General features: G+C 37.0%; 1 protein-coding gene across 9 annotated transcripts in view; it reads left to right on the top strand.

Annotated features, from left to right (window-relative positions):
• Positions 1-1,245: 1,245 nt before the first annotated feature.
• ZNF782 (zinc finger protein 782) overlaps positions 1,246-27,069 on the top strand; it is a 44,603-nt gene continuing 18,779 nt past the window's right edge. The window contains exons 1-5 of one of the 9 annotated variants that reach the window (XM_058565406.1): positions 1,246-1,336; positions 2,439-2,569; positions 2,768-2,981; positions 3,521-3,576; positions 7,547-7,673. In XM_058565406.1, the coding sequence (XP_058421389.1) occupies positions 3,562-3,576; positions 7,547-7,673 (142 nt within the window). In that variant the 5' untranslated portion in view covers positions 1,246-1,336; positions 2,439-2,569; positions 2,768-2,981; positions 3,521-3,561. Of the gene's footprint in view, positions 1,337-1,661; positions 1,699-2,134; positions 2,570-2,767; positions 2,982-3,520; positions 3,577-7,546; positions 7,674-27,069 lie in introns of those variants that run through there. The other 8 variants (XM_058565408.1, XM_058565409.1, XM_058565407.1 and 5 more) reach the window with 8 other exon arrangements.

Raw genomic sequence — 27,069 nt, forward strand, 5'->3', positions numbered from 1 at the left:
AGGGCGAAATAGAGAAGGCATTCCACGCAGAAAACGGCATGTGAAGAAAGCCAAAAGGTTTGAAGAGCTTGGTATACCCTGGAAGAACAGATAGTTGGGACCACTGTGACTGAGAGTGTGTGGAAGGGAATGACGTGAAATGGGGTGGGAATTGTAGGCTGAGGCAAAGAGATGAGAACAACAAGTCTGATGTAAGAACAACATCTCAAGTGGGACTGAATGACAGTTAGTGGGACGTACAGAATAAAGGTTTGGGAAAGTAATAAGAGAGAGAAACGCCTTCATGGGAATGATGGGAGATATGTGGGAATCAGGGACTCCGCATCTCTGATCACCTTTTCAAAATCATACTTTGTAGGGCAGTATTCCCCACATTTCCCTAAGGACAACAATCATGGCTATTCAAATACATATTCCAGGGCAGATCCCAACCCCCCTGCATCAGCATCCCCAAGCAGAAACCCGAAAATCTGAATGATTAACCAACACTCCAGGTAACTCTAATTATCAAGGAAGCTTGAGAAACATTTTCAAAGGGAACTCCCATTCCACCCTCATGTAAGCTCACCATCCTTTTCCCAGCACTGATACTTAACATTAAAATTGGTTTAAACAAGAGACTTCAGCAAGAAACAATGTTAATGTATAAAAACCAACAGCTTTCCTATAAACATCCACACCTGGAGCTCCCGTCTCCACCCACAGTAGAACCCCCACATTGCGGTCCAGGGGCGCCAGGACAGTGCCACTGGCTGTAAAAGGATGGAGGACCGGTGGTCGAAAAATAATAAAATCATAATTTTACACCTATATAACTTCAATCCTAAATACTTCAGTCGTCGAGTCTTTTTTTTTTTAATTAAATTTTCCCATATAACTCCAAAATTTTTTCGCACTTCATCTAAGTAAGAGTAATTTTACTATTTTCAATATCCAATTCATACTCAAGTTTCCCAAAGTGTCTCCAAGTGACTTATGGAAAAAATGCTATTTCAGTGGGTAGCCGATAGATGATCACCCTTTACATTTGGCGGTAGAGGTCAAGTTTAACCCTTAACTTCTTCCGTCTCGGAGAGAACTCGCACAGCACACTTTTAAAAAAGAACCTTCTGAAGTGCTCAGACGCTAAAAGAGTGACCTCAAAAATGGACGCCGAGGCCTATGGGATATGTAGTCTTGAATCCCACTGGTTCACCGCGCGGCACTCTGGGAAGGGGATTCGGGCTCCTTCTGCGCATGTGCAGCAGTAGCCCCGCCTCCGTCGTCTCATCTGGACGTCCGGGAGTCGTTTGAGTACCTCAGAGTCTCCTCAGAAGGTAAAGGGTGCGCGCCTCAGGTGAGAGTGCGGGGGGCCACTGGGGGGCGGGCCCCTATGCCTCGGGATGGCAGCGAGAAGTCTCTGGGACTCCGTCGCCCCCAGCGCCGCTGTGTGCGCCCGGGCGGGCCTTCGGCGGGGGGCAGGCCGGTGGGGGACCCGGCCCCTCGGGCTCCCGGGGCGCAGGTGCGGCTGAGCCCGTCAGGAGCAGGCGCCCCGGGCGGCCCGGGGTCTGCGGGGACCGTGTGCCTGGCCCCGCTGCAGCCCGACCCGAGAAAAGCACAAGTCGGCGGCGGGGGACGGGGACGTGGGAGTGCGTTTATAACGCGGACGGTGACCCCGGGTCTGCGGTGGAGCCCGAGCTCTGGAGCCTGAAAGGCCCGGTAAGTCCCAGCTCTGTCACCTGTAAGCAGGGGCGACAGAGGGAACCTGGGTCAGGGTTCTCATCTGAAAATATTAATAATGACTGTCTCACGGCGTCGTTTTGGAACTTAGGTCTGTCATGCGTTGTATTTAGACAAGTGGCAGGTAGTAAGCCCTGAGTAAGTGACAACTGCTGTCATAGTTAGAAGACGCTTTGTCTTTTTTCGCTGGAGGCTTACCGTACCCTCACAACCACCTGAACAGAAACCGAAGCTCAGCGCGGTGGAACGATGTGCTCGAGTCAGGAGCCAGCAGTGAGGGAGTTTGGATTCAGGGCCAGGTGTGCTTACTTCAGTCTCGGGCTTCGTCTAATATCACGCCTGCCTAAGACTGGCATCGCAGCCGTCACAGCACTTAGGAAAGTGGCCTGTCCCTGCATCCCCAGGGGTATAAGGGAAAGTGAATGCAGATGGAACCCTACAATGTGCTTCTATTCTGGGATTTCTAGTGTCTCTTCAGGTCCAAAGGTCAGACAGAGGTTCCTGGCCCCTTCTGCATTGACAGGCTGCCTTTTAAGTCTGATATTATAATGAATTCCAAGGGTCAAGTTTTTGCCCCTAAAATGAATTTGTTTCTTGGGTCCACGTCCCAGTTGCCTTGCCTTGAAACAAAGCAGCTGTTGTGAGGTAGGAAGCAGGGGCCTCTGTGAAGGAGTCTGACCTAGAAGAGAGCGCCCCTCTGACCTTAGACCTCTCTCTAGAGCTTCAGAGCAGAGACAGAAGAGCCCAGAAAGAGCAAACCCTAGATTTGCAAGGTCAGGAGCAGATCTGATCCCCTTGCTCAGAATGAGCCAGACTTAATGATGATGCCACCTTCAGGAGCCACCACACTGTGAGTGGGGAGTTTGGGCCGTCCTTGAGAAGAGCAGGGTGAGCTGGGGGGGAGGGGGGGGCTGCCTAGGGCCGGGCTGCTCAGGGAAGGCTGCTTTGTTGAAGAGCGTGTGAGGGCGAGGTCCGGGGCTAAGGGATAACCAGGCAGAGGGCGGAAGTTCTGGCTCCAGTCCCCTTAAAGGCCCCCCACTCGTTACAGATGCTGTGCTGCTGTGACACGTGTGGTACTAGAGCCTTTACCCTCATCTCACAGGATCCCAGAGTGATGGTTGATGAAGCGTTTTCCAAGGTCATCTACTTGCAACTCTCTTGAAAACTTTGAAGACATTGGGCCTGAAAGGTTCAGTGACTTGTCCAGGGAAACCCAGTTTGTGAGAGTCAGAAGGAAAACAGTGCAGTTCACTTTCTCACAGGTAAGTCACTGAAGCATCTTATCAAAAGGGCCTTTTAAGAAATATATCCCAGCTAAAACAAACAAAAATTCCTGCCTTAGAGCGTCCCATCTCTTTTACTAGGCTTTCTGTGGATTGTCTATACTGGGGGTAAAAGATATTACTGAGAAAAATAGATAAAGGATGCATAGTGAGTATTTTTCTGCTAAGTTAATTTTAATGAAAGAATAGTGTCTTATCTTTTGGTGTACTTTCATTCAACTAACCCTTGTTGTTTTTATTTCTTTGTGTTAGTCAGAAAGACTCATGCATTATTGTTAAATCGATCAAGTAAAGTTCATGTTCACTCAGTAAAAAACTACAGATGATCATTTCAGAGTCACACAAACACGATGGTGCTGCCTGTCCATGATCCTTCTCGTGCCTTTTCAAGGCCCAGAGGGCCCTTTGTCTTTGAGGAAGATGATCCCTAACTGGGGTGCTGAGATTTGGGGAGGTGAATCTAGGAGCTGTAAGGCAGGTCATATCTCAGGACCCCCGTCTTCTTTCTGTCCCCTCAGCTGAACAACAGTTCTCTGCACTCTCCCAGGAGCCACAGAAAATGAACATCCCTCAGGTGAGCTCTTTATTCATTCCTCACTTTATATTGTAATGGATTTATAAGGTTTAGAAGGCTCCATGCATAAAATGGAAAAGGAGAAATAGAAATAGATCAAGTCACTCTTGAGGGAAAATATACCCTGTTTTACTATTAACTGTGATGTTTGCTGTCAGCTTTGGGTAGGTAACCTTGTCAGGGTAAGTAGGTTCCCTCCAGGTACCAGTTTAGCAAGATTTCATGTTAGTCATGAATGTGCATGGCATTATATTGATTCCCTTTTGTGCATCTATTGGAATAAAGGTATAGCTTATTTCCTTTAATCTATAAATGCTGTAAATAGTATAATGGATTTTCTAATATGAACTTGAATTCCTATATAGACCCTAGCTGCTAATAAGTGTGGTAAGTTGGTTCTTACATATTTTCCTAGGGCTGTGTGCTAATACTATATTTAGGATTTTATTTCTGTATCTACAGCTGGATTAGACTATACTTTCTTGTTTCTCTGTCCAATTATGGTATCAAGGTCATAGTCTCATAGAAGGATATGGGGTTCTTTCCTGCTCCTTTTCTAATAATTTAGATGAGAAAATTGTGTTACATGTAGATTTTGTGAAACTCACCTATAAATTTGGGCCTTATGAAGACTTTTTACAGGAAGATTTTGATTATTGAATTAATTTATTAGTCATAAGCCTTACTGAATTAGTATTTTTTCTTAGTATAACTTTTGGCATTACATTTTCATAGAAAATTGTTCACATTATTAAGTTTTTAAATGCATTTTTATAAGCTTATTGATAGTATTCTCTTAGAATTTCAAACTGTTTATCTATCAGTAATTTCCTTTTTTGTTCAACTTTAAAATTTTATTTTTGTATAAAGGCTGCTAATCAGAAAAGTACAAAATATATTCTAGTTGGCCCAGTCTGAAACCTAGAATTTCAGTGTCTGAGGGTCTTCATATTTTCTGCTGGCAGCAGACTCTAAACATTGGGAGTAGAGGAACATGCCCTTGCCGTATTTGTGCTCTCTAGCTTTGCACACCCGCTTGTCAGCACCATTTGCTGACAAGACTATCCTTTCTCCATTGAATAACCTTGGCACCTCTGTGGGAAATCAACCGGCAGTGTATGTACGGGTCTGTTTTGGACTCTGTTGACTTCTGACAATCTGTGTTAGTCATTTTGCTGATACCACACTGTCTTGATGATCGTCTCTTTACAGTAAGTCTTGAGATCAGGTAATGCGAGCCTTCCAACTTTGTTCCTTTTAAAAATTGTTTTGGATATTCTAGGTCCTTTGGTTCTTTATAGAAAGTTTTAAAAATCAGCTTGTCTATCTCAAAAAAGCCTGCTGAGATTTTGATTTTGATTTTACAGAATCTATAGAATTTGTAGTATAGATCAATTTGGGGAGAATTAGCATCTTGATCGTAATGAGTCTTCCAGTTCATGAACACAGTATCTCTCTCCATTTAGTTAGGTGATATGGAGGGTTTTGAGGGTTTTCATTTTTATCCTTCTGAGTCAAAAAGATAGTTTTGACTTACAGTTTAAAAGAAAACTCTGTCTACTGTTTGAAGATAGACTCTGTGGGACAGTGGTGGAAGCAGGAAGACTCTGTGGGACAGTGGTGGAAGCAGGAACAATACAGGAGGCCATTTCTGTAATCCTAGCAAGAAATGATGATCATAAGGGTGTTATTTTGAAGTGGTCAGGTTGTGGGTATAACTGAAGGTAGGGCCAACAGTCTCAGTGTGTGTTTCCTTCCCAAAACCTTGAAAATAGAGCGTGCGTCAGACTTCGAATTTTTACCAGTGTGATTTCAAAATGATCTCTCAGTTTATTTTTATCAGTTTTGCTTTTCTCATGAGTGAGGTGGAACATTGGGTTTTGTTTTTAGTTCACTATATTTCTTTGTTGTTGAACTGTTTATCCCTTACCTGTTCCCCTATCAGTGTGCTGATTTTAATGACTGTATTCAGTATACTCTTATAGCCCTTTTCCTATGATATAAACTCCATAATTTTCAAACAGTTTTTTGTATTTTTGCCTTGCTTATGATTTTTTTTTGCCATAAAGACATTTGATTTTTCTGTTGTCCAATTGAGCAGTTTTTTCTGATTCCTGGATTTTCAGTCATAGTTGGGCATTTCCCACTCTAACATTGTAAAATCATTGTCGTATGTAGTCTTCTAGAATGTGATTTTATTTTTTACATTTAGATCTTGAATGCATTTTAATTGTATCCTGCTCTGTGGTGTGAGAGAGAGATCTGTCCTTTCCCAGGTGGCCATCTAGCTGTCCCTATGACATTAGTGTCCAGCCTTTCCTCACTCATTTGAAGGATGTCACTTGTATTCAAATAGGAAGTTTACTCTGTTAATCATTCTTCCTACCACACAGTTTGTTCCAGGTCTTGTTCAGTTGAAGCTTGGGCATCTTTCTGGGCTCTCATCAGCACCCTGCTCCTTCTGCCCACTCCTCTGTTTGCATTAGATTGTGGGCTACATTGTCCTGTTTTTCTTATCTAATATGATCTTATCCTCTGTCTTCAAGAATTTGTTCAAATTTTCGGGCCTTCTACTGGGACGTTTCTCTGTAATCCTTTTTTGTCATACTTATATAGCAGGTTTTGTGTTTCACCTAAGCATGTTTTTGGAGGCAGGGGATGTAAATGTGTGTGCTCAGTCTAGTCCCTTAAACTAGAGGAATCATTTATGCTTGTAATTCTCTCTTAATTTCCAGTACTCTAATCTTTCTGATTTCTCTTTCCACCATTTAGAAATTCTTTCTCAGCCTTCATGGCCTATTCTTTTTCTACCTGCCTCTTAAATTTTACTATTCCCTTGAATTCTGTACTTGGTCCTTTTCTCTCCTCAGTTTCTATGACCTTTCTGAATTGGCCCTTTTTCTCTGATGACTTCAGTTACCATCTTAATGACTAATGTCTCCTAAATCCTTATTTTCATATTAGACTTCCCTCTCTGTTGTAAAATCATGCAACAACAGTGAAATAATTCCATCTGTGTGTTCCACAGGTGTTTTGAGTGCAAACGAAAAACATCTGCCTCACTATGACCCAACCTCTGACTCTTACTTGTTCTTCCAGTCTCTGTGTATGGCATCAGCATCCACCTGGTTGCTTGTGCAGCATCTCTGTGTATAGCGGCACAAGAAAATAATGACCAGGTTTTGTTTCCTATAAGGATTAGTTTCCCAATCTTTATCTTTGTTGCTTTGCCTTACTATAGGTCATCTCTTAATTAGGTCTTTTGTTTTGCTGCTTAAGGCATTGTCCACTATTCATATAGAGCAATATATACAATCCTAACTAGGATTGATTTTGCTTCCCAGGAGACATTTGTCAATGTTGGGAGATATCTTTCATTGTCACAACTGGGGATGTTACTGGCATCTAATCAATAGAAGACAGGGATAAACATCCTAAAATACAGAGGACAGTCTTCCACAAAAATAGCGTTGTCTTGTCTGTGGAGTTGGTAGTGCCAAGTTGAAGAAACCCTGTTCTAGAGTGTTGCTCCTGAAATATAAGTCTAGTGGTGTGTAATACCTCCCTGGGCTTACGTGTATCTCTTATTGGTTCCCCATTACCCCAGCAGATCTCCAGGTTGGGGTCTTTATACTCTGCAGTGTTCTGCATAATCCGTTGGTGCATGGGAAATGTATACAGGAATCCTATTTATAATAACTTTACCTAAAAAATAAGGCACTAAACTTTCTAATTATATTGACAGTCTATGTGTATAAATTAAAAATAAATATAAATAAGAGCATGAGAATAACTTTTTTTAATAATTGTGTGCATATCCTCAAAGTATAAGACAGAATTAGGGCCCTGTGATAGTCATCCTTTATAGCATTTTGTTTTAAACTCTGAACAGTAAACAGTAAGATTTAGTTTCCAAAAGTATTTTCCACGTCCCTGACTCTGGACATTGAATAAAAATGTGCTGTTACAGGCATCACTGTCATTCAAGGACGTGGCTGTGGAGCTCACTCAGGAGGAGTGGCGGTATATGGGTGCTGCGCAGAGGGCCCTGTACAGGGATGTGATGCTGGAGAACTACAGCCACCTCGTCTCCGTGGGTGAGCAGACCTTACCATGTGACTCCCTCTAGAGTACAATTCTGTTTTTTCTTTTTTAATTGTTAATCACTTTTGTTGAGGTGTATTTAACAGAAAATAAAATGCAGCACTTTTCAGTGTATAAGTCATTGAGTTTTGAAAAATGTTGCAATAGATTACCATCATCAAAATCATGATTTGGAATATTTCCATCATCCCAAAAAGACCCTTCTACCCCTCTGCAGTGAGTCCCTTCCCCTCCACCCCTACCTCTCAGACCTCTCACAGCAATCACTGGTCTGCTTTCTGTTGCAGTAGTTTTGCATTTTCTTTATTTTCATATCAATGGAATCATAAAGTATAGACTCTCTTTTGTCTGGCTTCTTTCACTCAGCAGAATGCTTTTGAGACTCGTGCATAGTACATAGGAATAAACTAGTGATAGTGTCTGTTTCACTAGTTTATTCCTTCTGTCCTGAGTAGTGTTCCTTTGTGTGCATAAACTACAGTTTGTATCCTTTCAGTTGATGGACACATGGGTTTTTTTCCAGTTTGGGGTGATTATGAATAAAGCTGCTGTGAACATTCACTTACAAGTCTTTGTGTCAACATGTTTTCATTTCTCTTGTATAAATACCCAGGAGTGGGCTTGCTGGGTCTTCCAGTAAGTTTATATGTAACTGTATGAGAAGCTGCCAAATGTGTCCAAGCTGGCTCCACTGTTTTTCATGCCCATGAGCAATGTCTGAGAGTTCTCATTGCTCTTTGGTTACCAACATTTGGTTTGGTAAGTCTTAGTATTTTTAACCATTCTAATTGGTGTCTAGTTGTATCTTATTGAGTTTTAGTTAGCATTTCTCTGGTGACTAACAGTATTCAACCTCTTTTTATATGCTTTTTAACCATTCATAATCTCTTTTAATGAAGTATATGGTCAAATCTTTAGCCCATTTTTTTGTTTAGTTTTTGCTTTTTTGGTCTTGTTGAGTTGAAGAAGTTCAGACCTTTATCAAATATATGTTTTGCAAACTTTTTTTCTCCATCTCTGGCTTGCCTTTTTAAGAAGAAAATGTTTGCAGATTGTTTTTGGTTTTTACATATACTTTTAAAAAAACTATTTATATGACATAATTATAGATTTGCAGGAATTAGCACAGTTGTATTCTTCACAGGTTTCCCCCAATGGTTGTGTCTAACATAACCATAATATAGTCTCAACACCAGTAAACAGACACTGGTACAGTGTGTGTGAATAGCTCTGTGCCATTTTATCACATGTGGAGATTCGTGTAACCACCACCACAATCAAGATACAGGACTATTCTATCACCGCAAAGGTTTCTCTCATGCTGCCTCTTTATGATCATACCTGTTCCTCTCCCACGCCTTCCCTAATCCTGCCCACTACTAATCTGCTCTTCATCTCTATAATTTTGAATCATAGAGTATTTAATGTGAGATTGAGATCAATCCAAGTTGTAGTGTGTATCAATCGTTTATTTCTTTTATTACTACATAGTGTTCCACTGTGTGAATGTATCCTAGTTTGTTTAGCCATGCGCCTCTTGAAAGACGTTTTGGTTGTTTCTAATCTTGGGCTATCATAAATAAAGCTGCTATGAACATTCATGTTTAGGTTTTTATATGAGCATAAATTATTGTTTCTCTGGGATAAATACCCAGGAGCGTGACTGGGGTTGTATGGTAAGTATATGTTTTGTTCTTTAAGAAACTGCCAAACTATTTTCCAGAGTTGCAGTACCTTTTTGCATTTCCACCAGCAGTGTATGAGAAATCCAGTTACTTTCTATCCTTCCTAGTACTTGGTATTATCACTAATTTTTGTGTTAGTGGTTGTAATAGGTATAGTGATATCTCATCATGGTCTTAATTTATATTTGCTTAATGGCTGGTGATATTAACTATCTTTTCATGTATTTATATGCCATCTATATATCCTTAGACAGTAAAATGTTTGTTCATGGCTTTTGTGCATTTTTTTCCATGTTTATTGATGTATAATCACAATTAAAAATTGTATATATTTAAGGTATACAACTTGATGTTTTGATATACGTATACATTATGAATTAATTGCCACAGTCAAGCTAATTAACATATCCATCACCTTACAAAGTTATCTTTTTTTTCTTTGTGGTGGAAACACTTAAGATCTGCCCTCTTGGCAAATTTCAAGACTACAGTACAGTATGATTTCACTCATATATGGAAAATAAAACAACAACAATAAACCAACACATAGATACAGAGAACAGATGGGTAATTACCAGAAGGGAAATGAGTTGGGGGTAGGGCAGAAGGGGTAAAGGGGAACATTTGTATGGTGACAGATGGAAACTAGACTTTTAGTGGTGAACACGATGTAGTCTATACAGAAATCAAAATATAATGATGTACACGTGAAATATATGTAGTTATAAACCAATATTACCTCAATACAAAAATAAAAAAATAATACAATGCAGTGTTGTTAACTATAGTTATATTGCTATATATTAGATCTCCATAGCTATTCGTCTTGCATAACTGAACTTTGTACTGCTTGACCAACATCTCCCCAGTCCCTGGAAACGATGGTTCTACTCTCTGTTTCCATGAGTTTGACTGTTTTAGATTCCACTGAGATCATGCAATATTTGTCTTTCTGTGTCTGGCTTATTTGATTTAGCATATTGCCCTCAAGATTTATCCATGTTGGGACAAGTGTCAGGTTTTCCTTCCTTTTTTTGGCTGAGGAATATTCCATTGTATATTTATATACCACATCTTCTTTAATCATTCATCCATCAATGGATATTTAGATTGTTTCCATATCTTGGCTATTGGTGAATAATGCTGCAGTGAACATGGGACTGCAGAAATCTCTTTGAGATCCTCATTTAATTTCCTTTGGATATATAACCAGAAGTGGGATTGCTGGATCGTGGGGTAGTTCTATTTTTAGTTTTTTGAGGAACCTCCATACTATTTTCCATAATGGCTCTACCAGTTTACATTCCTACCAACTGTGTACCAAGTTTCTGTTTTCTCCACATCCTCACCAACGCTTACCTTTTGTCTTTTTGGAAATCACCTTTCTCTAACAGGTGTGTTGTTGTGGTTTTGATTTACATTTCCCTGATGATTAGTAATGTTGAGCACATTTTCATATACTTGTTGGCCATTTGTATGGCTTCTTTTGAGAAATGTCAACTCAGGTCCTTTGCCCATTTTTTTTAATCTGGTTATTTGCTTTTTTGCTATTGAGAAAAATATATTATAATATATATTTATATATAATATATATATACTATATATATTATATATTTATATATAATATATATATACTATATATATTATATATTTTGGATCTTTGCCCCTTATAATTGTTACTATAATTTGCAAATATTTTCTCCCATTCCTTAGTTGCCTTTTCAGTCTGATTGTTTCCTTTGCTGTCCAGAAACTTTTTGGTTTGATGCAATCTCACATCTGTTTTTGCTTTTGTTGCCTGTGCTTTTTTGGTGCCATATCCGAAAATCTATTGCCAAAACTGATGTCAAGGAGTTTTTTCCCTATGTTTTCTTCTAGGAGTTTTATGATTTTGGTCTTACGTTTAAGTCTTTAATCCATTTTGAGTTGATTTTTGTATATAGTTTTGAGATAAGAATCCAATTTCATTCTTCTGATGTGGATATCTAGTTTTCCCAGCACCATTTATTGAAGAGAGTAACATTTCCCCATTATATGTTCTTAGCACCGTTGTCAAAGACCAGTTGACCATAGATTTGTGGATATATTTCTGGGCTGTCTGTACTGTTCCATTGGTCTATATGCTTGTCTTTATGCCAGTACTGTATTATTTCATTACTATAGCAGTGTAATATATTTTGAAGTCAGGAAGTGTGATGCCTCCAGCATTGTTCTTTCTCAAGATTGCTTTGGCTCTCCAGGGTCTTTTGTGGTTCCATGTGAATTTTAGGATAATTTTTTCTATTTCTGCGAAGAATGCCATTGGGATTTTGATAGGAATTGCATTGAATCTATAGATCACTTCGGGTAGTATGGACATTTTAACAGTATTAATTCTTCAGTCCGTGATGTCTTTCCATTAATCTGTTTTCTTTAATTTCCTTCATCACTCTTTTATAATATTCAGTGTGTACACATCTTTCACCTCTTTAAGTTTATTTCTAAGCATTTTTTAATTTCATTTTGAGATAATTCATTATTAGTATGTAGAAACAACTGATTTTTCTACGTTGATTTTGTATCCTCCAACTTGACTAAATTTATTAGTTCTAACAGTTTTTTTCTTGAGTCTTTAGGGTTTTCTAAATATAGGATCGTGTCTTCTACAAACAGGTAATTTTACTTCTTCCTTTCAGATTTAGATGCCATTTCTTTCTTTTTTTTTTTGTCTAATTATCCTGGATAGGACTTCAGTACTATGTTGAAAAGAATTGGTGCGATTGGGCATCCTTGCCTTATACTGGATCTTAGAGGGAACTCTTTCAGTTTTTCCCCATTGATTGTGATGTTAGCTGTGGGCTTTTCAGATCTGGCCTTTATTGTATTGAAGAAATTTCCTTCTATATATGTTTTGTTGAGAATTTTAATCACGAATGGATGTTGAACTTTGTCAAATGATTTTTCTCTCTTTTGAGATGATCATATGGTTTTGTTCTTTCATTTCTTTATGTAGTATATCACATAGATTGATTTGCATATAGTTAAACATCCTTGTGTTGAGGGATAAATTCCACTTGTTCATGGTATAGGCATACCTCGGAGATATTACGGATTTGGTTCTAGACCACCACAATAAAGCGAATTTCGCAATAAAGAAAGTCACACGAATTTTTTGGTTTTCCAGTGCATATAAAAGTTATGTTTACACTATACTGTAGTCTATTAAGTGCGCAATAGCATTATGTCTAGAAAAACAATGTACATACCTTAATTAGAAAATACTGGGGGCTGGCCCGGTGGCGTGGCGGTTAAGTGCCTGCGCTCCGCTGTGGCGGCCCGGGGTTCGCAGGTTCGGATCCCAGGCGTGCACCGACACTCTTGTCAAGCCGTGCTGTGGCAGCATCCCATATAAAGTAGAGGAAGATGGGCACAGATGTTAGCCCAGGGCCAATCTTCCTCGGCAAACAGAGGAAGATTGGCATCGCATATTAGCTCAGGCCTAATCTTCCTCACACACACAAAAAATAATACTGCTAAAAAATGCTAACCATGATCTGAGCCTTCAGCGAGTTGTAATCTTTTTGCTAGTGGAAGGTCTTGTAAAAAAAGGCAATGTGTGCGAAGCATAATAAAGCGAGGTATGCCTGTATAAGATCCTTTTAAATGTGCTGTTAAATTCAGTTTGCTAGTCTTTTGTTGAGGATTTTTGAATCTGTGTTCATCAGGGATATTGGCCTGTGGTTTTCTTCTGATGTCTCTCTCTGGTTTTAGAATCAGGGTGATGTTGACCTCATAAAATGAGTTTGGAAGTGTTCTCTGTTCCATTTTTTGGAAGAGTTTATGAAGGGTTGGTATTAATTCTTTGTTTGGTAGAATTCTACCATGAAGCCATCTGGCCCTGGGCTTTTCTTTGTCTAGAGATTTTTGATTACTCATTCAGTCTCCTTATTTGTTATACGTCTGTTCAGGCTTTCTATTTCATCTTGATTCAGTTTTGATAGGTTATGTATTTTTAGGAATGTATCCATTTCTTCTAGGTTATCCAATTGAATAGTTGTTCCTAATAATCCCATATGATCCTTTTTATTTCTCAGGCATCTGTTGTAATATCTCCTCTTTTTGTTTTTTATTTTATTTATTTGAGTCTTCTCATTTTTCTTAGTCTAGCCTAAGCGTTTGTTCATTTTATTTATTTTTTCAAAAAACCAACTTTTAGTTTTGCTGATTTTTCTGATCTCCATTTGATTTATTTCTGCTCTAATCTTTATTATTTCCTTCCTTCTGCTAACTTTGGGCTCAGTTTGTTCCTCTTTTTCTAGTCCCTTAAGATGTAAAGTTAGTTGTTTATTTAATATTCTTTTTTAATATAGGCATTATCACTATAAACTTCCCTCTAAGTACTGCTTTTGCTGCATCTCATAAGTTTTAGTGTGTCATGTTTTTGTTTTTGCTTGTCTCAGGATACTTTTTAAATTCCTTTTTGATTTCTTTTTTGACCCAATGTTTGTTCAAGAGTGTTGTTCATTTTCCACATATTTGTGAATTTTTCTGTTTTCTTGCTGTTGTTGATTTCTAGTTCAGAAAAGATGCTCGGAATGATTTCATTTCATTTCATTTCTTAAATTTGTTGATACTTTTTTTGTGACCTAACATGTGATCTATCCTGGAGAATGATCTGTGTGAGCTTGAGAAGGATGTATTTTCTTCTTTTGGATGAAAGGTTCTGTAAATGTGTGCTAGATCCATTTGGTCTATAGTGTTGTTCAAGTCAGCTATTTCCTTCTTGATTTTATGTCTGGATTTTCTATCCGTTATTGTAAGTGGAGCATTGAAGTTGCCTACTCTTGATTGCTATCAGTGTCTCTCTCCAGATGTGTCAACATTTATATCTTTATGAACACATACACACTCTGATGTTGGATGTGTTTGTATTTGTAATTGTTCTATCTTCCTGTACAATTGACCCTTTTATCAATATATAATGACCTTCTTTGTCTCTAGGGACAGTTTTTGATTGAATGTCTATTTAGTCTGATATGAGTATAGTCACCCCTGCTTTCTTTTGGTTACACTTTGTGTGGAATATCTTTTTCCATCCCTTCTCTTTCAGCCTACGTGTGTCTTTAAATCTAAAATAAGTCTCTTGTAGACAGCTTTATCTCTGGATCTTATTTTTTTAATTCATTCAGGTGCTCTATGCCTTTTGATTTGGGAGTTCAATCTTTTTACATTTAAAGTAATTATTGATAGGTGAGGACTTACTATTGCCATGTGTTGTTTTCTGTTTTGCAGTTGTTTTGTCCCTCTCTTCCTGTCTTGCTGTCTTCCTTTATTATTTAATGATTTTTTATAATGATTTACTTTGATTCTTTTCTTTTTATCTTTTGTGTATCTATTATAGATTTTTTGTTTGTTGTTAGCTTGGTGCTTGCATAAAATGTCTTATAGTTATAACTGTCTAAGTTGATAACCTCAGTTGCAAACAAAAACTACACTTTTACTCTTCCCCTCACACTTTTATGTTCTTGTAGTCAGAGTCTGCTTCTTATATTATATATCTGTTAAATTTTTACCTTTTAATTTTTTTTGGGGGGGTTAAGAGTAATTTACATGCCACTATTACAGTATTAACAATATTCTGTGTTTGTCTATTTATTTACCTTTGTTCGTAAGATTTATGCCTTCATGCACTTTCATGTTGCTGTTTAATGTGTTTTCCTTTTGATTTGAAGAACTCCCTTGATTAAGCATTTCTTGTAAGGAAGGTCTAGTGGTAACAAACTCCCTTTTTGTTTGTCTGGAAAACACTTTATCTCTTCTTCATTTGTAAAGGATAATTTTTCCAGGCATAGTATTCTTGATTGCTAGGTTTCATCCTACTCTCTCTTAGCCTGCAAGGTTCCTGCTGAGAAATCTACTAATAGTCTTATGGAGGCGTTTCCTTCTATGTGATGAGTCACTTTTCTCTTGCTGCTTTCAAAAATTCTATTTGTCCATGACTTTTGACAGTTTGATAATAATGTGTCTCAGTGTGCTCTTCTTTAGGTTGATCTTCTTTGGGGTCCTTTGGGCAAATAAGGATGAATGTCCATTTCCCTCCCAAGATTTGAGAACTTTTTAGCCATGAATTCTTTAAATAAACTTTCTGCCCTGTTTTCTCTCTTATCCTGAGACTCATAGAGTGTGTATATTAATTCTTTTGTTGGTATCCCATACACCTCAAAGGTGTTCTTCACTCTTTTTCATTATTTTTTCTCCTCTGACTGGATAATTTCAAATGACCTATCTTCAAACTCATAGATTATTTCTTCTTCTTGATCAAGTCTGCAGTTGACACTATTGCATTCAGTGTGTTCTTCAGTGCCAGAATATCTGTTTGGTTCTTTTTTATGATTTCTATCTCTTTGTTGAAGTTCTTATTTTGTTCCTCAAATATTTTCCTGATTACATTGAGTTGTCTCTGTTCTCTTGTAGCTTGCTGACCTTCCCTAAAACAATTATTTTTAATTCTTTGTCAGCCATTTCATAGATCCCTGTATCTTTGGGGTTGGTTACTGAAAATTTATTGCTTACCTTTGATAGTGTCATGTTTGCTTGATTTTTCATGTTCCTTGTAGCTTTGTGTGGATGTCTTTGCATTTGAAAAAGCAGTCACCTCTTCTACACTTTATGGAAGTCTTTATGGGTATGTGAGGGGGAGGGAGGCAGCGGTGGTGTGGACTCAGGGCAGATTCATCAGCTGAAGTCAACATTGGCAAAGACTGTAGGGGTCCTTGGCAGTGAAGGCTGCGGGTGTCTACAGCAGCAGCAAGAGCTGCTAGGGTCCTTGGTGGCAAAGACTGCAGGGGTCTTCCTGCTCTCCTTTTCCCCCACAGGGGGAGGTCATGGCTGAGGGAATCCTTCTTGGCACTGAACTGTGCCAGGCTAAGGGATGGGGTGACACATAAAATGCTTTCCTGTGCTTTTTTATGCCACTAGTCTCAGTTTTTGTGCTCCACTAGATTGATGCAGTGTCTTAACTGTACTCTAGAGCTGTCCCAGATCTATTTTTGTCAGTGGGTAGTTGTCACATCATTACTGGGGAACAAAGGCTGGGACCTCCTAGTCCACCATCTTACACTGGACTCTCCTTTGCAATTTTTTTTTTTTACATCCCCATGACTTATTTTATAACTGGAAGTTTGTATCTTTTGACCCCTCTTCCCCCGTTTTGCCTACCCCCACCCCCCCACCTCTGGCAACCATCATCTGTTCTCTGTATCTTTGAGCTTGGTTTGTTGTTTTGTTTTGTTTTTTTAGATTCTTTAGATTTTTTTTTAGATATAAATGAGATCATATGGTATTTGTCTTTCTCTGGCTTATTTCACTTCACATAATGCCCTCAAGGTCCATCCATATTATCACAAATGGCCAGATTACATTCTTTTTTATGGCTGAATAACGTTTCATTGTATATATGTACTTCATTTACTTCATCCATTCATTCGTCAATGGACACTTAGTTGTTTCCATATTTTGGCTATTGTAAATAATGCTGCATTGAACATGGGGGTGCATATATCCTTTTGAGTTAGTATTTTCATTTTCTTCAGATAAATACCCAGAAGTAAAATTGCTGGATCATGTGGTAGTTCTATTTTTGATTTTTTGAGGAATGTCCATACTGTTTTCCATAGTGGCTGTACCAAATTACATTCCCATTAACAGTATATAAGGGTTCCCTTTTCTCCACATTCCCACTGACTACTCATTATCTTTTGTCTTTTTGATAATAGCCATTCTGACCAGGTGTGAGGTGATATCTCATTGTGGTTTTGATTTCCATTTTCCTGATTACTAGTGATGTTGAGCATCTTTTCATGTACCTATTGGCCATCTGTATGTCTTTGGAAAAATGTCTATTCAGATCCTCTGCCCATTTGTTCAACGGGATTGTTTTGTTTTTTTTTTTGCTATTGAGTAGTATGAGGTCTTTATATATTTTGGATATTAAGCCCTTATCAGATATATGCTTTTCAAATATTTCTTCCCATTTAGTAAGTTGCCTTTTCATTTTGTTGATGGTTTCCTTTGCTGTGTAGAAGCTTTTTAATTTGATGTAGTCCCACTTGTTGATTTTTGCTTTTGTTGCCTTTGCTTTTGGTGTCAAATCCAAAAACTCATTGCCAAGACCAATATCAAGGAGATTACCGCCTGTGTTTTCTTCTAGGAGTTTTATGGTTTCAGGTCTTAAATTCAAGTCTTTGATCCATTTCGAGTTAATTTTTGTGTATGGTCTAAGATAGTGGTCCAGTGTCATTCTTTTGCATGTGGCTGTCCAGTTTTCTCAACAGCATTTATTGAAGAGACTGTCCATTCCCCATTGTATAGTCTTGGCTCCTTTGTTGTAAATTAATTGACCATATACACGTGGGTTTATTTCTGTTCTCTCTATTCTGTTCCATTGATCTATGTGTCTGTTTTTACACCATACTGTTTTGATAACTGTAGCTTTGTAATATAGTTTGAAATCAGGGAGCATCACACCTCCACTTTTCTTCTTTCTCAAGATTGCTTTGGCTATTTGGAGTCTTTTATGATTTCATACAAATTTAAGAGTTGTTCTAGTTCTGTGAAAAATGCCGTTGGAGTTTTGATAGGGATTGCATTGAATCTGTAAATTACTTTGGATAGTATAGACATTTTAACATATTCTTCCAATCCATGAGCATAGAATATCTTTCCATTTATTTGCGTCTTCAATTTCTTTCATCAGTGTCTTAGAGGTTTCCATGTACAAGTCTTTTACCTCCTTGGTTAAATTTATTCTTAGGTATTTTATTCTTTTTAATGCAGTTGTAACTGGGATTGTTTTCTTCATTTCTCTTTCTGATAGTTCATTATTTGTGTATAGAAATGCAACAGATTTCTGTATATTGATTTTGTATCCTGCAACTTTACTGAATTCATTTATCAGTTGTAGCAGATTCTTTGGTGGAATCTTTAGGGTTTTCTGTATATAGTATCATGTCATCTGCAGACAGTTTTACTTCTTTCTTTCCAATTTGGATGCCTTTTATTTCTTTTTCTCGCCTAATTGCTCTGGCTAGGACTTCCAGTAATGTGTTGAATAAAAGTGGTGAGAGTGGGCATTCCTGTCTTGTTCCTGATCTTAGAGGAAAAGCTTTCAGCTTTTCACCATTGAGTATGATGTTAGCTGTGGGCTTGTCATAAATGGCCTTTATTATGTTGAGATGTGTTCCCTTTTTACCCACTTTGTTGAGAGTTTTTATCATAAATGGATGTTGAAATTTGTCACATGCTTTTTCGGCATCTATTGAGATGATCATATGATTTTTCTCCTTCATTTTGTTAATGTGGTGTATCACATTGATTTGTGGATGTTGAAACATCCTTGCATTCCTGGAATGAATCTCACTTTATCATGGTGTATGATCCTTTTGATGTATTGTTGAATTTGGTTTGCTAGTAATTTGTTGAGGATTTTTACATCTGTGTTCATCAGGAATATTGGCCTATAATTTTCTTTTCTTTTGGTGTCTTTGTCTGGTTTTATGTCAGGATAATGTTGGCCTTATAAAATGAGTTTGGAGTGTTCCCTCCTCTTCTTTCACATTTTTTAATTGGAGGGTTTTTTTTTACCATTGAGTTTTGTGAGTTTATATAGTGTAAATACGAGTTCTTTGTCAAATTTGTGGTTTGCATATTTTTATGCCAGTCTAGAACTTGTCTTTTCATAAGGTCTTTTGTAGAGCCTAAATTTTTAATTTTGAAGAAGTCCAATTTTTCAGGGTTTTGTTGTTGTGTCTAAGAATGCTTCACCAAGTCCTTGGTCCAAAAGTTTTCTCCAAATTTTAAAAATTATGTCATTTTGTGTTTAAATCTGTGGTGCATTTTGAGTTAAGATTTATATAGGGAGTAAAGTTTAAGTTGAGGTTTCTTTTGCCTATACATACCCATTTGCTCGTGTACCATTATATTTCTTCCATTGAATTGCTTTTTCACCTTTGTCAAAAATCAGTTGGCTGTACTTGTGTGGGTCTATTTCTGGGTTCTCTAAATAAGGTAGAGTGATGCTTCCCATGTTATACTTCTTTTTCAGTATTGTTTTAGCTATTCTAGTTACTTTGCCTTCACATGTAAATTTTGGAATAATGTCATTATGTTAAAAAAAATCTTGCTTGGTGTTTGATAGGAATTACATTAAACATAAAAGTCATTGATTTTGTTAGAGTTAATATCTTTACTGTTTTGCAATCCATAAACACAGTATATACATTTATTTATATCTTTGATTTCTTTTATCACTGTTCTGTAGTTTTCTGCATAAAAGTCCTGTACATATTCTGTTGTTTACCTTAGTATTTCATTATTTTGAGTGATTATAAATGGCATTGTATTTTAAATTTCTGTTACCTTATAAGTTGCTACTTTATAGAAATATTTTTATATGTTTTATGTTGAGACTTTGCTGAACTTTCTTATGAGTGCTAAAAGCACATGTATTTGCCTTGTCTCCAACCTTAGAGGGAAAGCATCCAGTCTTAGAAGATGATGTTATTTAGCATGAGGTCTTTTATAGATATTCTTCATCAACTTGAAGTTCCCCTCTATTCCTAGTTTTCAGAGAATATTTATCATGAATGGATGTTAAATTTTGTCAAAAACTTTTTTGTATCTCCTGCTATGATTATGTGGTTTATCTTATTTACCCCATTAATATGGTAGACTACATTGACTGATTTTTGGATACTGAACCAGCTTTGCATACTTAGAATAAACCTTTCTTGGTCATGTTGTTTAGTTCTTTTTATTTATTGCTCAATTCTATTTGCTAATATTTTTAAGTAGTTTTGCATCTCTATTCATGAGAGAAATTGTTCTGTAGTTTTGTACTGTCTTTGTCTAGTATTCATATCAGGATAATGCTGGTCTTATAAAATTAGTTGAAAATTATTCCCTCCTCTTCTGTTTTCTAGAAGAAATTGTGTAGAAGTCATGTTTATTATTCTCTAAACGTTTGGTAGAATTTTCCAGCAAAAGCATCTCGGCCTGGAAATTTCTTCTTTGGGTCTTTTAAATTACAAATTCAGTTTCTTTAATAGTTATAGTACTATTTTAATTATCTCTATTGGGTGGATTGTGGTTTTTTTGCTTTTCCAGCAATTAGTCCATTTTATCTAATCTATCAGATTTATATGTGTAGAGTTGTTCATACTGTTCTCTTATTATCATTTTGATGTCTGTAGTATCTATATTTAAATCTCTGTTTTGTTTATTTTATTGATAATTTCTGCCCTCTTTTTTCTTCATTGTTGCTAGAGGTTTGTCAGTTTTGTTGCTCTTTTCAACCAGTTTCTTCTATCATTGATTTTTCTGTTTTCAATTTTATTGTTTTCTGCTATTGATCTTTCCTTCTGCTGAAGTTGTGTTTATTATGCTCTTTTATAGTTTTTTAATGTGAGATTATATAGACTATTGATTTGAAACATTTCCTCTTTTCTAATATAAGCATTTAGTGCTATAAATTTCTCTCAGCACTGCTTTAGCTGCATTCTACAAATTGTGTATCAAGTCACTAAAACAAATTCTTAATTTATACCTCGTAGTGCATCTCCTTCTCTGATATAACCATGATTTATACAATATGTGATCTTGAAGAAATGCAATTAAAACGTAACAACTATTTACTTAATACCCACTATTTGGTAGATACCTGCACAGTTCTCAAGATATTTAATAGCACAACCTTTAATTTTCCAAGGGTAGTTTGAACACTCAGTCCGAGCACTGGACTAAGTATTAGAAAAGTTTTTTGGGGGAAATTGAAATTAACTAAATGATGTAAACAAGTGTGACTCTGTAAATTTGATAAGCACCAGGAAGCAAAAATATGCAATGCAATTTCTCTAATAGCAGTACTTGACTTCAGGGAACTCAACGAAAACGTTCCATAAAAATTGTGTGATATCTGTTGAAGCTGGGTGAAGGATATGTCAGGAGGGATTCACTGGACTATATACTATTTTTACTAAAGTTTTCAAACTCAGAGAAAAAGAAATGTTAAGATAAAGTGATGCTTGAGCAAATCTCTGAGGAAAATGTAGGAATAAGTGAAATGAGGAAATATAAGCATTCCAAGCATAGAAAAGAACAAGTACCAAGATCCTTGGTAGAAGAGAAGTTAGTGAGCACAGGGTCCTAAAAACAAATTAGTAAGGCTGGAACAAAGAAAACAAAAGGACATATGGTGCAAGAAGTGGAAAAAGAGCAAGAGAATATGTTTTCTTGAGGCCATATTCTGAAGTTTTTAAGCAATGAGTAGCCATTGAGGGTTTTAAGTAAAATAGTAACACAGTCACATCTGCTTTTAAGAAATGTAAATTTGGGGCACTAAAAAAAATTCCAGATGCATTAGCTTTTACCCAGCAATCTCATCTCTAGGGATCTATCTTGAAGCTATACCTGCACAGGTACAAAATAATACATGCACAAGGTTATTCATTATGGCATTGTGAGTAATAGCAGTAAAATATAACAACCCAAATGTTCATCCTTGACTAGTTGACTAAACTTGGGTTACACGTATCCATAAATGAAGACTGTGCATTCATAGTATAGGCAAGAGCTTATATACAGATAAGGAGTAATATTTGATATAAAGTCAAAAAGAGAGAAGCAGAACAGTATATATAAAAAGCCATCTTTTGAGTAAGAAAGGAAGAGAGACAGAAATTATGTAATTGCTTATATTTGCAAAAATGAAATACTGGAATTAAAATCAGAAAAGTAATGAGATAGGAGAGTAGTGAGTGGAAAGGAGAGGAATGGAAGTGAACCTTACATATTCCTTTTTATACAATTTGGGTTTTTGAACTACATAAATAATTTTACATATTTAAAAATTACACTTAAAAGCAGCCCTTAAGTATGAAAATTTTGGAGACTGATGGTTCCAGTTAATATTGATTAGACATACTTCACCCTGTTCCTCTCTTTAAGTACAGCTAAAACTCTAGACCTTATATATAAAACAAACATAAGAAGACTTTGGACAGTGGAAAGAAGGACACACACTGGCTAGTGATCTCAGAACCCAAGAAAGAACACCCAGTTTCCTCAGTTTTATTTTTGCATAATATATCTGAGCCTGAGTGCTAGGTAAAACCAACAACCCAGAGCACCCAATCTGTGTCAGCCAGTGGGCACAGACAAAAAATCCCCAGTAAAGCCTGCTTTCTCTAGACAAGTAAAAGGAAAGGGGCAGCCTAGAAAGGCAGAAAATTTTAGACAACTGCCCTACTTCAGCTAAACACCATGGAAAACCTGAAGCTCACCTCCATCAGGAGAGACTTCTACCATTGTTCTGCAGTAACAAGGTACCCCTCCACCTTTCCACTGGGGTGATGTGAGAGGAGGCTTAGTGGAGAGCCAGGACTTTCACCACTGACTAGCAGCAAAAAATGGCCCAAATCCCTACCCCATGGTGTCAGTAGAGGCCAAGGGGAGAACCTGGGCTTCAAACCTCACTGGCGGTAAGAAACAGTATCTCCTTCTCCAGCTGCCGTGGTATCAGAGGAAACCTACTAAACAGAAGATAAAGAAGATCCAGAGTCTCATAATGCCTAGAATGTCCAGGATGCGATTGAAAATAATAACAATAACAATGTATGAGGTGGTTATAGCATAAATATATATAATGACAACAGTTCCACAAGAGATAATAAAAGGCCACAGGGAATAAAGGTGCCTGCACTGCATGTGAAGTGGTATGGTTATGGTGTTATTGTAAAGTGGACATAGATTACTTAAAAAATGTATCTTCTAAACACTGGACAAACCACTAAAAAGATTTTAAAAGTATAAATGATACACCAAGAGAAGAAGTAAAACAGATTCATATAAAATGCTCCTTTTTTTTTTTTTTTTTTGTGAGGAGATCAGCCCTGAGCTAACATCCGCCAATCCTCCTCTTTTCTTGCTGAGGAAGACGGCCCTGGGCTAACATCTGTGCCTATCTTCCTCCACTTTTTATATGGGACGCCGCCACAGCATGGCTTACCAAGCAGTGCGTCGGTGCGCGCCCGGGATCCGAACCAGCAAACCCCGGGCCGCCGCAGCGGAGCGCACGCACTTAACCGCTTGCGCCACCGGGCCGGCCCCTAAAATGCTCCTTTTTTAAAAGCAGAGAAGGCAAAAAAAAAAAAAAAAAAGAGGAATTGGTGGGGAAAAACAAAGAACAAATGCAATGAAGAGAAAAGTTATAAAAATTTAATCCAGCTATATCAATAAATCACCGTAAATGGTGAATAGTCTAAAAACACCCAATGAAAGACAGAGATTGCCAGATTGGATAAAAAAATAAGCCCCAACTCTATGTTTTCTACAAGAAATGCGTTAGAAATACAAAGACTCAGGTTCAAAGTAAAGAGATATAGAAAATATACCACGCTAACACTAATCAACAGAAAATTCAAGTAAGTGTATTAATTTCAGGCAAAGTATACTTCAAAACATGAAAGATTACCAAGCATTACAGACATTACCAGAACATTACATACTGGTAAAGGACTGTATTCCCTGAGAAGACGTAACAATCCTAAATATCTATGCACCTAACAGCAGAGCTTCAAAATACATGAGGCAAAAAACTGATAGAACTGAAAAGAGAAATAGACAAATGCGCTGTTAGAGTTGGAGCCTTAAACTATGCTCTGTCAGTATTGATAGATCAAGAAGGCAGAAAATTAGTAAGGAGATAGATGGCCTGAATAGCACTATAAACCAACTTGGATCTACTGACATATATAGACTATTTCAACAACAGAAGAATACACATTCTTCTGAAGCATACATGAAACACATTCTAGGCCATAAAGCACACTTGAGCAAATTTAAAAGTGTAAAAATTTGGGCTGACCCAGTGGCGTAGTGGTTAAGTTCACATGCTCCGCTTCAGTGGCCCGGGGTCTGCAGGTTCGGATTCCTGGTGTGGACCTACACACTGCTCATCAAGCCATGCTGTGGCGGGCGATCCACATATAAAATAGAGGAAGATGGGCACAGTTGTTAGCTCAGGGCTAGTCTTCCTCAGCAAAAAGAGGAAGATTGGCAACAGATGTTAGCTCAGGGCTAATCTTCCTCACCAAAACAAAAAAAAAAGTGTAAAAATTAAAAATACATTCTCAGACTATACTGGAAGTAGACAAGAAATCAAGTACGGAAAGATAGCTGGAGTATTCCCAAATATTTGGAAATTAACCAACACATTTCTAAATAATACATGGATCAAATAAGAAGTTACAAGAGAAATTTTGAAAAAATGTTTAAATGAAAATGAATTTGTGAGATGCAGCTAAGCAGTACTCAGAGGTTAGTTTATAGCACTAAGTGCACATGACAGAAAAGAAAAAAGATCTAGAATCAGTAACCTAAGTTTCTACCTTAGGATACTAGAAAAGGAAACAAATATAAAGCAAGCAGGAAAAAAATAAAAATTAGAGCAGAAATCAATGAAATTGAAAATAGAAAAACAGTAGAGAAAAATTTACAAAACAAGATGGGTTCTTTGAAAAGATCAATAAATTGATTAACCTCTAGCCAGTCACACAAAGAGAAAAGAGGAAAGACACAAGTTACCAATATCAAATATGAAAGAGTAGTCATCACTACTGATCCCTTAGACACTAAAAGTATAATAAAGGCATATTCAAAACAACTCTATCCCAGAAATTTGATTATTTTGATAAAATAGACCAATTCCTTAAAACACAAACTTTCAAAGGTACTCACAAGGAAATACATAAACCAAGTAGTCCTATATCTATAAAAGAAATTGAATTTAGAGTTTAAAACCTTCCAAAAAAGAAAACACCAGACCCACATGATTTCACCAGTGAATTCTACTAAACTTTTAGGAAATAATACCAATTCTATACAAACTCTTCCAGGAAAATAAAGAGGGAACAATTCCCAACCATGTCATGAGTCCAGTTTTAGTCTAATATTCAATGAGAAAACTAAAGGAAAACTAGACTAATATTTGGAACATAGACCCAAAAATCTTTTATAAATGTTAGGAAACCAAATCCAGCAATATATAAAAGGGTAATATATACAAACGTGTTTCATTCCAGAAATGCTAGGCTGGTTCTACATTCATAAACCAACCAGTGTAAATCATTACACTAAGACAATAAGAAATAGTATATGATTATATCAGTGTAAGAATAAAAAGCATTCCACTAAATTTATAATCCATTTGCAATAGACTAAACGTGTACCCTCCCAAATTTATATGTTGAAATCTAACCCCCAATGTGATGGTATTTGGAGGTAGGGCTTCTGGGAGGTGATTAGGTCATGAGGGCAGAACCATCATTAATGAGATTAGTGCTCTTATAAAAGAAACCCTAGAGAGCTCAGTCACCCTTTCCAGTATATGAGGACACAGCAAGAAGACAGCCATTTGTGAACCAAAAAGCAGGCCTCACCAACCACTAAGTCTACCAGCACCTTGATCTTGGACTTTCTAGTCTCCAGAACTGTGAGAGGTAAATGTTTGTTGTTTATAAACCACCCAGTCTATGGTATTTTTGTTATATCAGCCCAAATGGGCTAATAAGACACTATTCATGGGGAAAAAACACTCAAAAAATTAGGAATACATAGGTATGACCTAATAAAAGGTTTATATGAAAGTTCTAAAGCTAACATCACACTTATTGGTGGGAGACAAAACACTTTCCCTCTAAGTTAGGGAATAAGGCAAGGATTTCATTTCTCATCACTCTTATTGGAACTCCTAGCTAGTACAGTAAGACAAGAAAGAGGCAAAAAGGCATACAGATTGAAAAGGAAGAAATAAAACTATCTTTATTCTCAGATAACATGATTTTCTGTATAGAAAACCCCCCTAAAATGTACCAAAACATTCCAGGAAATAATAAGCAAATATAGTAACTTTGCAGGATTCAAGGTCAGTTTAGAAAACTTACTGCTTTTCTGTGTATCCACCATGAACAATTGGAACTTGAAACTTAAAAAAAAGATTAAAATTGCACTAAAAAAAGGAAGTACTTAGAGATAAATCTAACAAAATACAAGATGTGTATGCCGAAAACTCTAAGACACTGATGAAAGAAATCTAAGAACATCTAAATAATGGAGAGATGTTTTGTATTCATGGATTGGACAACTCAATATTGTTAAGATGTCAGTTTTCTCAAACAAACTATAGATTCAAGGCAATCTCAATCATCAACCCAGGAAGTTTTTATCAACAAACTAATTCTAAAATTTATAGGAAAAATCATAGGACCTACAATAGCCAAAATAAATCTGAAAAAGAACAAAATTAGAAGACTAATATTTCCCAATTTCAAGGCTTAATATAAGCCTGTTGTTAATTAAGGCAATGTGATACTGATGAAAGAATATTTTTGTTATTTGATGCAACAGAATGGAGAGCCCACATAGATTCACACAGATATCATTAAATGAATTTAACAAAAGTGCAAAGGCAACTCAATGGAGAAAGGGTAGCCTTTAATCAAATAGTGCTAGAACAATTGGATGTCCATATGTTTTTTAAAAAATGATCTCAAATCCAGGCCTCATATCTTACACAAAAATTGACTCAAAATGGATCATAGACTTATATATAAAATGCAAAACAAAAACTTCTAGAAGTTAAAAACAGGAGAAAGTCTGTGAGCTGGGATTA

Source organism: Diceros bicornis, chromosome 22 (genome assembly GCF_020826845.1).
Source record: "Diceros bicornis minor isolate mBicDic1 chromosome 22, mDicBic1.mat.cur, whole genome shotgun sequence".
NCBI classification, from domain to species: Eukaryota; Metazoa; Chordata; class Mammalia; order Perissodactyla; family Rhinocerotidae; genus Diceros; species Diceros bicornis.